This window comes from Poecilia reticulata, chromosome 5 (genome assembly GCF_904066995.2).
Source record: "Poecilia reticulata chromosome 5, P_reticulata-male-v2, whole genome shotgun sequence".
Taxonomy (NCBI): Eukaryota; Metazoa; Chordata; class Actinopteri; order Cyprinodontiformes; family Poeciliidae; genus Poecilia; species Poecilia reticulata.
In genome coordinates, this window is record NC_088834.1 from 28863317 (window position 1) to 28879300 (window position 15984).

The following is a 15984-nucleotide window of genomic DNA, read 5'->3' on the forward strand; positions in this document are numbered from 1 at the left end:
TTCTGGTTTGAACCGTCTGACAGCGTGTGATTCTGTGGCAGGTCAGAATAATGCCAGCAGTCGGCTGTGAAGTTCATCTTGGGCCAATGCTGGTGTTATTGGGACTGTCACAGAAGAAAACTTCACCAGCAAACTGCTCATATCACACTCACTATGTGAAGGTTTTGATTCTTCCTCACAGAAAATCGAGGTATGCTTTATCTCTGTGGCACAAGGGAAAGCATGATGATGACTTTATGTGTCATCCAGTCCTATTTTTATTGAATGACCTTAAAGGGGTTGGGGATCGGTAAGAGCTTCTTTTCTGAACCTCGTAATACCAATCATCTGTTTCACTATGAACACTGTTTTGTGGACATGTGCTCAGCAGGACTGTGGAGCACGATAAACACAAGAGCACAGGACAAACACACACCTTAGGAATGTTGGAAAGTTACATATTTTAGATTATCAAACAAGTTCTAACACTTGGCAAAGAAAACTTGAATACTGTATGTGCAAAATAATGTTTCACAAAGATCTGCCCATGATCTTCATGAGAGTGTTTTAGGAGAACAGAGTTTCTTCACTTAGAGCAGTGGTTCCCAAACTTTTTCTTCTGTGCCCCCCTAGTGGTTTCCAAACATTTTCTGGGCCCCCCTATGGATTAGAAATGGCTGTCTGATTGAACGACTTTTTTGGGGGCAAAATGAATCTAGGTAGCTGAGCATAGACAACATCAGTAGCCTACAGGCTACTTGTTAAGCTTAAGGTGCTGTATTGATATTAGCTAGTGATATTTTAGCTAACTTTACCTGCATCCAACAGCTTTACCCAACTCAGTCAGTTAGTTTGGCGGAAAAACTGTGAAAAGTTCTTTGCGTTTTGCTGGTTTGCTGCCATGATTCTAACACACACCTGCGTAGCTCCGCACAGCAGCAGCAGGTCTCCTAAACTGCCGCACAGGTGTAAACCCAGCGCAAGGGTCATAGCGTTCATGTTGCGTTTAAAGGCGGCTTTAACTGCTGATAAAAGTGACAAAGGACACAGATATGGGAAGTGTGGAAGCCCCTACTGTATCAAATTGACATAGGAATAACAGAGAATTGGCCATTCTAAGGTAAAAACCCAACGAATACAACTTTCATGCTTTGTTTTTTTCATCCAGATGGCTTCCCGCGCCCCCCTGCAATGGCACGGCGCCCCCATAGGGGGCACGCCCCACAGTTTGGGAACCTCTGACTAGGAGGCTTCTTCAAATTTGACTAATGCAGGAAATCTTTTCCTGCCCACAGCCATCACTATCTATAATAATTCTTTGAAGAGTTTGAATTAATATGAGTTACAATATTAATTTCCCATTGTGATCAATAAAGTATTTATGAATTTAGAATTTTTTTTTGTAAAATAAAAAACAAAATCTATGGAAATCCACCCAAAGGAGAGTGTACTGCTCAGCTCACTCTCAGTGGTGGCATTGGATTTATTTCAATCCCAGTGGTTCTGTTTCCGTTATGGTTCTGTTCAGTAGATTTGCTTACAGTGTTTTGTTTATTTGTTTAGTGTGACGTAAAAATATCAATGCTAATCCTAACCTTAGTTAAAACATGATGCTAAGAGCTTAATCTTTGTGTTTTAGCTCAGTTTGTTCACAAATGCAGCTCAGTAACCAATAACCATTGACCACTGATTGGTTTTCAGCTTGGCCCCCCTTTCCATTATTCGACCACATCCATATTGAAATACATTTAATGGTGCTAATGGTCTTAACAGGAAGAGGCACCCCTAAATCATATTCTGCTCAGGTCCCCATACAACTTTGGACCGGCCCTGGAAGGCCCCATGCAGATGAGTCCAAGAAGAACAAAGCGTAGGAGTGCTAATTTAAAGAAAATGCCTTTGCAAAAAGAATCTATCTAAGCATCCAGATAAAAGTGGAGAGGCAATATCTGCCCATAACATGTGAGGAGTAAAAACAGATGAAAGCTATCCTACGGTAACTGATGAGGGCCAACACATACGGTTTGGGGCTGACCCAGGAGCAACTGCGTCTGTCACTAGAGAGGAGAGCTGACTGTCTGTCTGTCTGTCTGTCTGTTTGTCATCTTTAGCTGTCGTGTTTCCTGTCTCTGGATTTCTCTCACACAATATTTTTCTTATCGTTAGGATTTGTATCTCGGTCTCAGTAATCAAAACAGATGTTTTCACATTGATCGGACTCAGATCCGTCAGCATCAAATTCAATGATGGTGATGTTATTTGAACGTGTCCTCACAGTAAAGGATAAAAAGCGTCTAAAGAAAAGTTAACTTTCTAACTAAAAGTGCCCTCTGTTTTTTGATCTTTCTCTCTGCTGTTTCTACTTCTCCCTTTTATTTCCTCTCCTATCTGTGAATCTCACCTTGGCTCCCTCGTTTCGCCTCCCTCCAGGACAGTGAAGGTGGACGTTTATGACTGGGACAGAGATGGGAGGTAAATTCTCTTATTCGCCGTCTCTCGCCTTTCTTTTGTCCATTTCATTTTCAGGCTCCACTCAGAGCACCTCAAATGTCACACCAATTTCGTCTAACCCAGGGCGTCTTATTATAGCAGATGGATAGCTGCGCTTGCCTGGCAAATGCTGCATAGCGATTCAAAAGTTGTGCGTGAAAGGTTGTCACTGAGAGAACGGGAAGACAGAACGCAGTTTGGCTCTTGTTCTCACTGGTGCTGGGATGCTGCAGGGGCTCTTCTCTCACTTTATTGGTTTTAATTAAAAGATTTGCGGGGGGTTTCCGGCCCACTGTCTACACGTCTCGGCTTGTCATAATTTATAGTCTTTTGTGTCCGGACTTCAAAATGTTCTTAGGTTCTTTAAAGTCATGAAGTAAATATTGGTAGAGTCTTGGTAAAGCAGAAAACATGTGGCAGTCGTGAGCAGAGTTGGGTAGTAACTAGTTACATTTACTCAATTACATTTACTTGAGTAATTTTGTTGAAAAAAAAAATTTTTACTAGGCTGTACTTTTTGTTTTTCCTTGAGTCACTTTTATTATGAAGTATCACTACTCTCACCTGAGTACAATTTTTTTGTCCTCTACTCACCTCTGGTCATGAGTGCATATTAACAAAATCATCAGATCTTCATCAGATTAGGCAAAACCCAATTTAAATGTACATTTTATGTTGTTGCTTTTAGTAACTTGATGGCAAAGTGGAGAAAAACAAAAAAAATGACCTCATTGTTCCATCAAGGAGAGGCAACAACTGACTGATCATTTGTAACTTTATCACAAAACAGAATGAAAGGATTTTACGTGAATGTAAAAAGTGGATGTTTTTACATTCTTTTCTTCAAAAAAACAAACAAAAAAAAAACAATCATAACAAAACATGCTGGGTTTTTTTTTCTTAACAAAAAATGTTAAAGCTGATTTCTATGACATGACGGGTTAGGTTTAAAAATCTGTAACATAAAAGAAGTGATTGCATAAAACCGTCTTCCATTCAGTAAATTCACCTTCAGCCACAGTCAACAGATACTGCAGTTTTACTGCCAAGCTGTTCAAACGTTTCTCAGCCTTTTCAAGTCCAGTCACAAATTCCTATGGGAATGAGGTCTGGGCTTTGACTAGACCACTCCAGTTTTCATTCACCCTGTTGTCTTCAAACCATTTCTGTGCAGCTGCAGCTGGACTTTTCGGGTCGTTGTCCTCCTGGAAAATAAATGTTCTCTGAAGGTGCAGACAGACCCAAATTGTCCTACAGGATGCATATTCTGCCATTAATTTTACCTTCTGCCATTGCAAGCCTACCAGCTTCACGATGAGGATAATGTTTGAAGTGAAGTGCTGATATCTGTGTCCTCCAAACACAAAATCTGATGATGAACTTTGGTTTCATCCGACCAAAGAACTCTCTAGTCCAGATTTGATCTGAGTTTTCTTCCACAGCAGGTTTTCTCATTGCCTCTGCCCCACAAAGAACCAGGACGACAGTTATTATCATCATTTGCTGAAGCTCCTTGTGCGTTGTCATGGTGAACTGGTGTCCTCTCTTACAGGTTTTCACATGGCCGCTCAGTTTGTGAGGACAGCCTTATGTAGGCAGATTTAGACATTTCTTATGAAACTCTTTTTTTCCTGTTTTTTTGTCAGTCATGACTTCATCGGAGAGTTTACCACCAGCTACAGGGAACTGTCCAGAGGCCAAAGCCAGTTCAATGTCTATGAGGTAAGCTGTGTAAGGAGAAATTAAAAAAAAATGTTTCCAACTTAGTCAGAATGTGAAATACACAGGCTAATCTTGTCTCTTTTATTGACAGTCGGGGTTTTAACATCGTTTTTGGAGCTTTGCGCTGCAGCACTAGTTCCTTTATTATTTATTCTTTTCAGTGATTGCTGTGTTCCTTCTTCCTTTTGAGTTGAGATCATGAGAATAACATCCAAACCTCCACCTAACTACAGTGTGTCACTGAGAGCCATGAGTTAGCTGATTGTTATGCTCAGTAACCAGGCTAACATCAATAAATGCTAACAACGTGCATCTCTACTTTTAATACTTTCAAACATAGAAACAATGTGTTAGCTCACATTGTTGGTTGAAATAATGGCCTCAGATCAAACGCCTATATTTGAGCAGCTGCCATATTGGATTCTAAGTTTGGATTGATCCAAAATCGGTTCTTAAAATTTCAGACTGCGTTTGACTAAACTTTTCCTATTTGGACCTTGAACTTTAAAATCTACAAGAATAACAGGAAAATGTGACAAAGATTTTAGGTCTGACACAATAATAAATTTTGCTTGACGATAAACTGTCTCAGATGTTATTGCGATAAATGATGATATTGCTGTTTTGAGACCATTTTCAAGTAGTTTATTGATAATAGCATTTTTTTAACAGTTCGAATGGAGCAGGTGTTATGTAAGGATCTTTGCATATGAGCAGACTGATTTAAATGATATTCAAAAAGCTCAAACCTTGGAGTATAAGTAATGTTTCTCGCATCATATATATTTTTTGTTTTTCTCTGAAGACAACATGATGTGGACATTAACAGATACACTGAAGGTTCTGCAAAGTCTACACATGCTTGTGTAATAACTGTTACTTTTGTGTTGCTTGGTTTAGGTTTTGAATCCTAAAAAGAAAGGAAAAAAGAAGAAATATGTCAATTCAGGGACGGTAAGACCAACTTGACTGTTTTTCACTACTGGATGAATTACTGAGCAACACTCCTGGCTGCATGGACTTTTATCTGAGTAATAAAAATACATTTGCAAGGCCCCTGACTGGGACTTTTCTCTCGTCTCCTACCGTCTCACCGTTATTGTTCCTTTCTCCTCTATTTTCCACAATCTCCCCTCTCTCCATCTTTAAGGTGACTCTCCTGTCTTTTAAAGTGGAGTCGGAACACACATTTGTCGACTACATCAGAGGAGGGTAAGAGCGCGGTCACAGAAGTTTCACAGAGGCATGGAGGGACCTAGAGAAATGAAATTAACAGGCAAAATTAACAGGTTTTTATTATTGCATGACGGTTGAAATGTGACAAAGATAAGTATAAAATACATGATTCTCAAGCATCACTAAGCACAATAAAAGGTTTAGTGAGGATGTCAAGTATGGCTTTCTGAAACTCAAATCTAGCAGACTTTCCTTTGACTTGGTGTAGTGCAAGGGAACGCCACTAGGAGGAGAAATAAAGCTTCAAGCGTATATTGGAAAGGAACCTTAATTGTCACTTCATCTCTGGTGTGAGGTTCATGATTTGTTTTGCCATCTGATAGTCATGTTAGTCGGGGTTTTTATAAAAATGGGGTTAAGACTACGGGATCTGTAAATTTAAACTGTTTCCTGAACTGGAACTATGACAGTATCTACAACTATGAGGTTGTTGATTAGGCCAGAGGGATTTCCAGAGGGTGAACCAGTTAGCAAAGCCAAAAGTGAGGCTGAGGGACATGTCAGTGTGCGTCCAGGTGACGACAAGGTGTGCAGATGGAATGATAACAGGAAGCCACTTTAGTTATGTTAGATAAAATCGTTAACATATAGATTTTAGCTATAAAATTGAAAATTAGGTAGACAGATCAGGCCATAGAACTTACATTTCTGAAGTATTTTTTGTCTGGATGTTTTGCCGTTCCACTGAAAAGTACAGATAACTGAATGTAATAATCAGAAATAGAATGTTTGGAAAAGAATACAGGTAGACTTTGAAACAAGGCAAGATGTTCATCGTATCAGTATTTATTCTCCCAATCAAAGAGAGAGAGAGGGAACGCCATTTCTGAAAGTCTTTTGTAAAACCAATGTCTTGTGTCTTGTGCCAGGACACAACTGAATTTCACTGTGGCAATAGACTTCACTGCGTCTAATGGTAAGGTGCTTCACATTCATACACGCAGAACATTTTGAATAATCTGTTGTAACTGTTTCATAGAAAACATACTCTAATCTTAGAGATAACATTAGAAATATCCAGTCTGTGTAATGTTACACTTGATTGTGTAATATTGTTTGAAGTAATTATCAACCTTGTAGCTACTGATCAGGCATACTTGAACATCTGTAGCAACATGGTAATTGGTTAGTAGAGGAACAAAAAGGGTGGGTGGGTGGGGTGCATTGTTTAAAATTGTTATTTTTTAAGATATATATCATATATAAAATATCTTTCCCTTATGAAAAACATAGAGAGTTTTGTTTTAACTCATTGATGGATGTGTGGCACTCATTTGGGGACGCCTTAACATCCTCTCATACGATGCACCGCCTATTTACCCAAAGCTCCGCCTCTGAGCTTCAGGCCCCGCCCCCACATCGCTCCACCAGACTAGCGGCAGCAGCAATTAGCAAACACCTGGTGGAACTGGTCATTACACAAACTGCAGCGCTCCTAAGAGAGGTTGTAAGGCATCAATGGACGATACGGAGAAGCATTGTTATGACGACGTGCTGACGGGGGGAGTGTCGTCAAATTTTTTTTAAGTTGTCTTTGATATATACAGCATCTTCATAAAAAACTGAACACTGTAAGATAATTACCTGATTGTGGTATTAACTGGGCTGATTATGAATAAAAGCAGATAATAAAGTATTTGCTGGCAATAGTATCATTTTGGGTTTTGGCTGAATGTAAGACCGAAAGCTTTTTCATGACGTCAACTTTAGGAGTCATTATACATTTTAGATAACTGCATTTCCTTTATGAGCAGAGATGTTTTTCCTTACATGCATATTGGCTCTTCATTCCATAGGAAATCCATCCCAGCCCACTTCTCTGCACTACATGAGTCCATACCAGATGAATGCGTATGCCATGGCCCTGAAGGCTGTGGGGGAGATCATTCAGGATTACGACAGTGACAAGCTCTTCCCTGCATACGGCTTTGGGGCTAAACTACCTCCAGATGGCAAGATCTCCCATGGCTTCCCACTGGTAAGACACATGACAGGACACAGCCATGGTTTGGTCTCATTTGGTTCGTTGAGTTTTAAGTTAGATTTTTCCGTATTTTGTATTTATGAAAGGCTAAAAAAAAATAATCTGCAATTACAAAATTCCTTTTGAGACTTTGTCTCTGACTTTAACTTCACAAATACTTTTGCACCAAAAATACTTCCATAGAAAATGCTCTCATTAGGGCTGCAGCTAACAATTGTTTTAATAATGGATTTATCTATTGATTATTCTCATGATTAATTGAGAAAACATTTTGAACATATATTAGAAATACATTAAAAGAGGTGAACAAACAGTTCAACTCTTTTTTAAATAACAAAATTTTAAAAGATTTGCCTAAAAAGTGACAACATAGATTTCCTTTAGCGAATGCTCGATCATTTGTAGCAAAGGATTAATCTCCAGCTAAAAAAAAAAATATATATATATATATATATATATATATATATATATATATATAAAATATATATATATATATATATATATATATATATATATATATATATATATATATATATATATATATATAAAAATATATATATATATTAAAAAACTCTTCTTTTCTGTTTGACTTGGCATCAGCACCACATAGGACTGATCTGATGCTTATGTTTTGGATGGACCAATTAATAACTAGAGAGCAAATGGTGCTTAATATTAGACTTACTTATAGAAATTGAACCAGGTGAAGATAAAACTATTCCACATGAGGAATTCTGGGTAGACAAAGTCTGTATTTTTTAAACCTTAAAGGCAAAATATTTTTTGTGCATTTAAAGTGTATTTACAGTCCTGACTGTTTCTTCAGCAAAATTGCTTTTTTGTTTTCTTTTTTGCTTGTGTACTCCAGTTAACAATAATCATTTAATCACTTTTATGAAGCGTTGTAGCTCATGCTAACAGAGAGCAAACTCCACTCACACTGGAACCCAACGCAGTGACAGAATCACAAAAACAAAAAATATTAACGTTTCTATTTAGGTAGAAAAATAACATCGAATGGCTTGACAAAGCAGAAGGCAACAGGAATGCCTGGTTTTCTCAGGCGTAAACAGATGACCGCTAATTGTTTTTCTCTTTTGCAGAATTCTAACACAGAAAATCCAAACTGCGTGGGGATCGAAGGCGTGCTGGAGGCTTACTTCCAAACCCTGCGGACCGTCCAGCTGTACGGCCCGACCAACTTCGCTCCGGTCATTAACCAGGTGGCTCGGTGAGACTAACATACGCCTGCTATATGGATTAAAGTGTGCATTGTAATAGCAGTAGCAAAAAAATTAATAAAAAATAACCTTTAATATAACTAAAGCAATAATAAAACAGAAATGTAGCAAAAATATCAAAAGTAAATTGAAACAAAGGACAACGTGTGTATAAGATTATCTAAAAACATTCCAATTAACAGCATGTACAGATGTGTGTAACAGGATAATTTAACACAAAAAGGTTAATTTAGCATTAATAGGGCTTTAATGACATAGTCTCTATTTTTGGGACATGTAGTAGTGATGATGATGGACAGCAGTATTTTACCTGAAGGGACTAATTCAAGGGTTTTTTCCAGGATTAAAAGGATCAATGACAGTTTTCCTCATAATCCTGGAAACCTTTATGTGCCATTATTTAGCCAATGCTATTGTCAGATACCAACTGAACCGATGCTGCCTTTGATTTTGAGCAGTGCGATCAGCCGATATTTACATGTGGAGACGATTTTTCCCTCCGATCTTATCTCCTCAGCATAGGTCTAAAAATGAACCACCAGGCCATGTCTGCGCATTTACAGCTGACAGTAGTCACTGCTACCAACTGAGCAACTTTCTTGCCATATTTAGCAAAGTTTCAGACAAAAAAAAACTGGAATCGGCAAGTTAAGCTTTTTAAAACTCAGTTATCTGCAATCGACCAAAAACCTCCAATCGGTGCATCACTAATTAATAGCTTGAAGCCTGAACATGGGATTTAGGTTTTTAGGAATCACTAATGTCTTCCTCTATTTTCAAATTCCAATAAACTTTCTAGCTGAGCTTTAAGACACCCGTGGGTTGGGATTAGCCTGGTGAGATAGGTGAATATTGACATCTGTACAGCTCTGTGTACTTGGATCAGATTTTTGTCCTAATTCCTGTGTTTTATGACATCAGGTGTGCCGCAGAAGTGACGGATGGCTCACAGTACTTTGTGTTGCTGATGATCACAGATGGCGTCATCTCAGACATGGCCCAAACTAAAGAGGCGGTTGTCAATGTGAGCATGATCAACTTTGTTCTTTAAACTTTCTTGTTTAGGTGCTACTAGAACGATGTTAAGTTTTCAAGCAAAACTGAGTGATTAGTTGACTTTTTGGTTTGAAATGTTCTCTTTCAAAGTATCTGATGATGACATGGCACCATATCACTAAATATAGATTGAAATCTTAGAATGAATAAATAATTTACATGTACATCGCATACTACAGCATTGTATTCAGAGAAATAAAACGTACTGCTTGAACATTAGGTTCATTTGAAGACAGAAAACATATTCCAAAACACAATATTCACTGAGGGAAATGTAACCGCACAGAAACAACTGGTGGTTTGGTAAATTTAACCAACTTCAAAGACTATTTTATGAGCACTGAATTGGTCAAAACTGGCTTTGTGTCATTTAAAAGTAATGAAACTAGAAGCTCTCTGATTTCTACGCTCCAACAGTCATTACAAAAATGCTTTGGTTGTGAATTGCAGGCCTCTGTCAGACAGGACTTCACTGGGAATGCTGTGTAACTGGAAAACACGCTTAACCAGGAGCTGTGCTGTCTCAAAAGAGGATGGGAGTTGTCGGAGGAAAATCAATTGACAGTACTTTAAAAAACGTTCTACATTGGTGAGAATGGCGGTATAACCTCTGGATGCAGGCAGGCCAGTCCCAAAATCTAGAGTCGCATGAGACCAAAGGTGCTTAGGTAGGGGAAGGGGCTGACGGAGGCCACCAGGGGGCTGACGGCGGGATTTACTTCTGGCTGAGTTGTACTGTTTGACGTCCTTGTGTAGAGTGAGCCACCAGAACCTCGGCCAGTTCTCAATGCAGCAGGACGGAGGATGAGACGTAGGTCTGATATTAGCTGGTTCTCAAAGGTCCAGTAGAATTTAGCCTGTTTGTTCAGAGTTACACTTCCATTATACTTTAGTTTGGCATCTTCACAGTTTTGATTCTGATTCAGCCAGCTGTTGATAGTGTAAATGATTAAATACTCCATGTTTTGCAAGCTACTAAAGTTAATAATTTTCCAACCGTTCATCTGAATGCTCTTACTGGACCAGGGATGGAAATCTACTGTCTGATTTTTTTTTTTTTTTTTTTTTATCCACCAGCTGCTACTGGGTCTCAGTTCATTTTTACATGTTTCTTCTGTTTGAAGTTGTCATAACATGTAGATTTAAAGCTGGACCAAAATGCAGATGAGATCTTGGAGTGAGTATGACGACAGGATTTACTGAAAAGGACAAAAACAACCCCCTATAAAACAGTAGCAGGGGAAACGGGACGTCAAACTGGAACCAAGAAGCACGACAGACAAGATTAACCAAATATGAGTTTGGGCGTAATTCTGACTCTGTGCGAATTGTATGTTCACATCTTGTTTTAATAGTGACTAAAGTTTCTGGGTTGTATCATCAGCGTTCCAGCTTGGAACATCGTCAACGATTAATTTAAAAAGCCAAGCGAAGAAAACATTAATGCCCATAAGTGTATAGGCTACCTGACCTGAAGGGAAGCAAAGACTTCAGATTGACGTTTGATCAGCATCATTAAGGCTGTCTGACTCCATTACGTATGAAGGAAGTGACAGAGCTCCGTAGGAGGGACTTTGATTAAGCCTTTCTTAGCCTGAGCTGTGAGGAGATTCTGATGGATTAATGTTGCGTTTATCTTTTACTAGTTTTAACAGGGAAAAGGTCCAGGAGGACTGTTAAAAAGATATGTGGGAATATGTTTGATATTAAAATGAAATAACCACGATGTAATTCAGAAGTTGCTCTGGAGGAGTTACTGACTTCTTCAATTTATGTGTTGTTTGTTTTTGTTTTTCCTGTTTAATTCTGATAAACGATATTATTGCTGTTTGAGACCATTTTCAAGTAAGATAACGATTATGGAGTAATATTGTAAGTTCAGCCTCTCAAAGACCAATGAAGTTTTATTTAAGAAAAAAAACAACAACCTTGAAATGGAAAATATTGTAAACATTCAAAATAAAACACAGCAACCAAAGATAATAAATTAAAAAGTAAAATGGATTATGAATCTCTGTAAACCAAATTGGCCTGCAAAATGCTTTAATCATCAGAATGTAAATTATTGAGCTCATTTTAATTTATCATACGATTAGCTGATTAATGACTTTTTGTGACAGGCCTAATATAGTATGTTAATACACACAACCAAATTTAGTTTCTCCTTTGGAATTAATCACGTACTTTGAGCTAAATTTCACTTTTGAGTTTCATTTCTGCTAACTACTTCTTCTTTGGTATGATCACCGTCTTCCCTCTGCTCCTTCCACAGGCAGCGTCGTTGCCCATGTCTCTCATCATCGTTGGAGTGGGCCCTGCTGAGTTCGACGGTAAGCATGCGTACGCCTGTGCGATCGGCGCTTCCTCAGCCGCTTAAAGCCGACAGAATCATTAGACATGTCACCGTTTTACTGTAATTCCTCCATCCAGCATGTCTCAAATTGCTCCCGCTGTCAATCATCCAGACCGTTTTTACAGAGGCTCTGGTTCAGACACGAGCAGACAAAATGTCAGCCATGTAGAGTGTAAAGCAAAAAACAATCATATCACCATGGATTACTGCAGAACATTAAGAGATGTTTTCTGTCTTGCAGCATTGAAGGACAAAAACTCTCCAATTTGAGCTGCATTTATGTACAGATTGATTTCTGCTCCAGTTTCCTTCAAGTATCATGTGCCACCAGGAAACGTGGTAAAGTTATGCTGACCATGCAGTGGAAATCATATGCTGTAAAAAAAAAAAGTCTTTAATTTATGGTAAAATGCCGTATAAATATGGATTTTACCAAATTTATACGGTAAAATTCTAGCAAGCACAACATTTTAGATGTTTTTTCTTTATTTTATAGTGTCTTATTCCAAACACAATTTGTCCACCGTTTACCAAAGAGGTTTTAAAATGCAAATGAAGGATGCCTTAAGACTTTCGCGCAGTTCTTTGTCTCAGTCATCAGTTTCGCTATTTTCTAAAATCTGAAAACTGCTCACTTTCTAAAAGAACAAAAACCAGCATAAATCTCCCTCCCTGTTGTATTTGGTTGTTACTGTTATATATATTCCTCAGTGCTATATTTGGCTCGGCCTGATGGTTTTTCAGATTGTTTCGCTGCCTCATGTGTGTCTAAGTTGGCGACTGTCGGCGCGTGAAGAGCTTCAAAAGCCGACGCACGGCGTGGAAAAGAAGATGAATCACATGAGCCTCTAGTGAGTGGAGACGCTCTGAGCTGGAGTTCTGTCTGAATCGTCTACCTGGTTGAACAGCTCAGGTTGGAGCATACCCTTCAGAGAGCACCATGTGGGAATCTGCCTTTACAGTAGTTAAACCTTTTCATCCTCTTCTTGCATCTGATCTTCTCTCTGATGCTTCGAACTCGTCTTCCAACCTGCAAAGTTACAACATCTGCACATTTCAGTGAATTAGAATACGTTCCAATGAGTCTGAATAAATCTACCATTTAAAAGCAGCAACCTTGAAGTGGGTATTAAACATATCTTTCTACGTTAAAACTGGTTTTTATTGTCCTAATCTTTAATGTTTCATTTGCCAGAGCAGAAAATCATCATGTTTAACAGGACAGAAGGGAGAGAAAGCCAAGTCAGGTTTATTTGTATCACAGATGTCGGCAACGAAGCACTTCAAAGTGCTTTATGTGATAAAATTGACACAATGAACAAATGAACAACAACTAAAAAAGAACATTACAGTGGCAAAAAGGAGTAATAATGAACAGTCTGCACTGTCCTTAAAAAAAAAAAAGCGCTTTGTCATTATATTTCTTTGGCAAAGTTTGTCAGAGAAAATGACGCTTTTAAAGATACAAGAAAAACGATCAGAAAGGACGACATCTGTCACAGAGAGTTTGGAAATATTTATAACTAATAATCAGGTCCTGAGGTTAGTAACTCTAAATGTTGGGACAATGATATGCTCCGATAGAGAGCTGGCTTTACAGTTATTGAGAGAGCAAGGGGAGGGGAGGTGAGGCTTGCAGGGTTTGAAGGGGCAGCGTTATGACTTTTCCAGGCACATTGTGCCATTTTTATAGCACAATCAAGTAACTATGTTACATTTAGTTATTTTAAAAATGCTGTACGTATCAAATATAACTTAAAAGAAATTTGACTTCACAATTTAACATCTTGAAATTGGGCCTCTGTCTCTTTAAGAAGCTCCTGCTCTTTCTGACAACGTTTGTGTGTTAAGCCTTAACATTCTCAGGAGCATCGCACTGATGACTGACACATTCAGCACTAACACATTCATTTCCATTGAATGTGTTAGTGCTGGAAGCTTCACTGAGTGGAATAAAAAGATTCAGCTGGCGTACACAATGCAGTTCGATTCGTCACGGCAACAGGAGGTTTCGTGCCTCGTCTCGGTGGGCGTGGCTCGATCGAGCCGCACGCCTGAACCCTTCAACCCTCTTTTCTCAGATCCTGTTGGTTTCCTGTGCACTCTTCTTTCTCTCTGTCCTGGCTGAGTCCTGAGCCTCGCCGTCCTCCGGTCACATCCTTTTTTCTCCATCCTTACCTTCCTGCTTCTGCGTGGACGAGCAATTCTACACAACTTGAATTTGCTAATCCTCCTCCAATCTTATGAGATCTTCCCTTCCTGTGACCCATATTAGCTCTAATAAAGTTGTTTTGCAGGATATTCTCCTGCATGCGGAATGGCCGACTTGTCGTCGACACGGAGTCTTTATTGATCCCTGGGGCTGCGTTCATGGCTGATTAGCAGCCTGGTTTCATTCCGGACGTTTTGTTACGGCTTAACTACAACGGGGAAATTCACGAATTTGCTTGAAGACGACAATAGTATCAGAATAGTTATAGCTCTGTATTTAAAGAGGTTGTATAACATTGAATTTGTTTTTAATAGTGATGTAAAAGTGGACTCGCTTTTACGCCAACTGTTTGATGGGTCAGATACACTCTAGACGTAGTGACAGCAGCTCCACACTGGGGGCCCAATTTCATTTTTTGTCATGAGGTCCAAAATTCCTGTCGGCGCCCCCGTGTGTTCAGGAACTGGACTAATAATTGCCCTAATGGTTTTTTTTAAATAGTTATTTGCAGCCAAACCATTCAAAAGACCAATTTGCAACCATGTTATTATAAACCTTTTAACTCTTATTGTTAAAAAGTTTATAATAAGGAACAGAAATATCTATTTTTTGTTGTCTTCACTGACCGACTTGGACTTTTTTGATGATTTTTAAAAATTATTATTGTTTTTGTCCTCATTAAAGGACAGTCATTTTAATACTGCAGTATGTTCATTTGTCTGTAACAAAGTTCCAGTGCAGCTTCCTGTATTATGCCATGTTTGTTGTTTGCAGCGATGGAGGAGCTGGACGGGGACGAAGTCAGAGTTTCCTCCAGGGGACGATTCGCCGAGAGAGACATCGTCCAGGTGCTGAACACTTTGCTTTTTCACCGCATAATATTTAGCATCTATTTGTTAAAAAAGAAGAAAAAAAGAATTTCTTTAGTTCCATTTTGTAATTGCAACATCCTGACTTCAACTATCCAATTTTTTAAAATATTATTTTACAACTCAAATGTGTTTTCTTTTTGTCCCTGTTTGAGGATTACATTTCTCCATCTTGGGTTCATATTTCATTTCATTCTTTGAAATACTTTTTTTTTTGTGATCTTGGCTATAAATTTAATTACAGAATTTTGTTCAAAAAGACTGATAATGCATGGTAGAGGGTAATTTTTTTCCATTTTAAACATGTTTGTGAAGTAAAAAGCAGACACAAGCAAGTCACAAAAAACGTTTTTATTCTCTTTTGTAATTGTCTTTGTGGTAGCGGGAAAAAAAACTGTCATCCTCAAACTCAGAAAACGTTTCCTACACAGAGAAAACTGAGTTTATCTGAAATGTGACCAAAACAAAAAAAGGAAAAACAGATTATTCTGATAGAGAATTTAATAGTTAGTAAATGTTTACCAAGATCAAAGCATAATTAACATTTAAAATGTCAGGGTTTCAAAACTACTAAACCTTTCCACCATCCTGCTCCTATAATAAAGTCCTGGTTAACAGGAAGTGCTGGACTGTTTTCTCTGAGTTGCTAACTTGTCAGTTAGCGACTTCTTGGCGTTTTTTTGAGAGGAGATTACTGAAAAAAAATCTGTACAAGTTTATAGTAAGGAACAGAACATATTTCTTTTTCATTTTACTCCGTTAAATACCTTGAGTACACTAAAGTATGCTAATAGGTTATTATTATTATTATTATTATTATTATTATTATTATTATTATTATT

General features: G+C 38.3%; 1 protein-coding gene across 1 annotated transcript in view; it reads left to right on the forward strand.

Moving 5' to 3' along the window:
• Nucleotides 1-15984, forward strand: part of LOC103465585 (copine-9) — a 54328-nt gene that overhangs the window by 33200 nt on the left and 5144 nt on the right. Inside the window, exons 10-19 of the mRNA XM_081607426.1 lie at nucleotides 2410-2451; nucleotides 4116-4191; nucleotides 5092-5145; nucleotides 5342-5403; nucleotides 6297-6343; nucleotides 7224-7405; nucleotides 8515-8642; nucleotides 9574-9676; nucleotides 11981-12038; nucleotides 15048-15121. Coding sequence (XP_081463552.1) covers nucleotides 2410-2451; nucleotides 4116-4191; nucleotides 5092-5145; nucleotides 5342-5403; nucleotides 6297-6343; nucleotides 7224-7405; nucleotides 8515-8642; nucleotides 9574-9676; nucleotides 11981-12038; nucleotides 15048-15121 — 826 coding nt within the window. The remainder of the gene's footprint in view (nucleotides 1-2409; nucleotides 2452-4115; nucleotides 4192-5091; nucleotides 5146-5341; nucleotides 5404-6296; nucleotides 6344-7223; nucleotides 7406-8514; nucleotides 8643-9573; nucleotides 9677-11980; nucleotides 12039-15047; nucleotides 15122-15984) is intronic.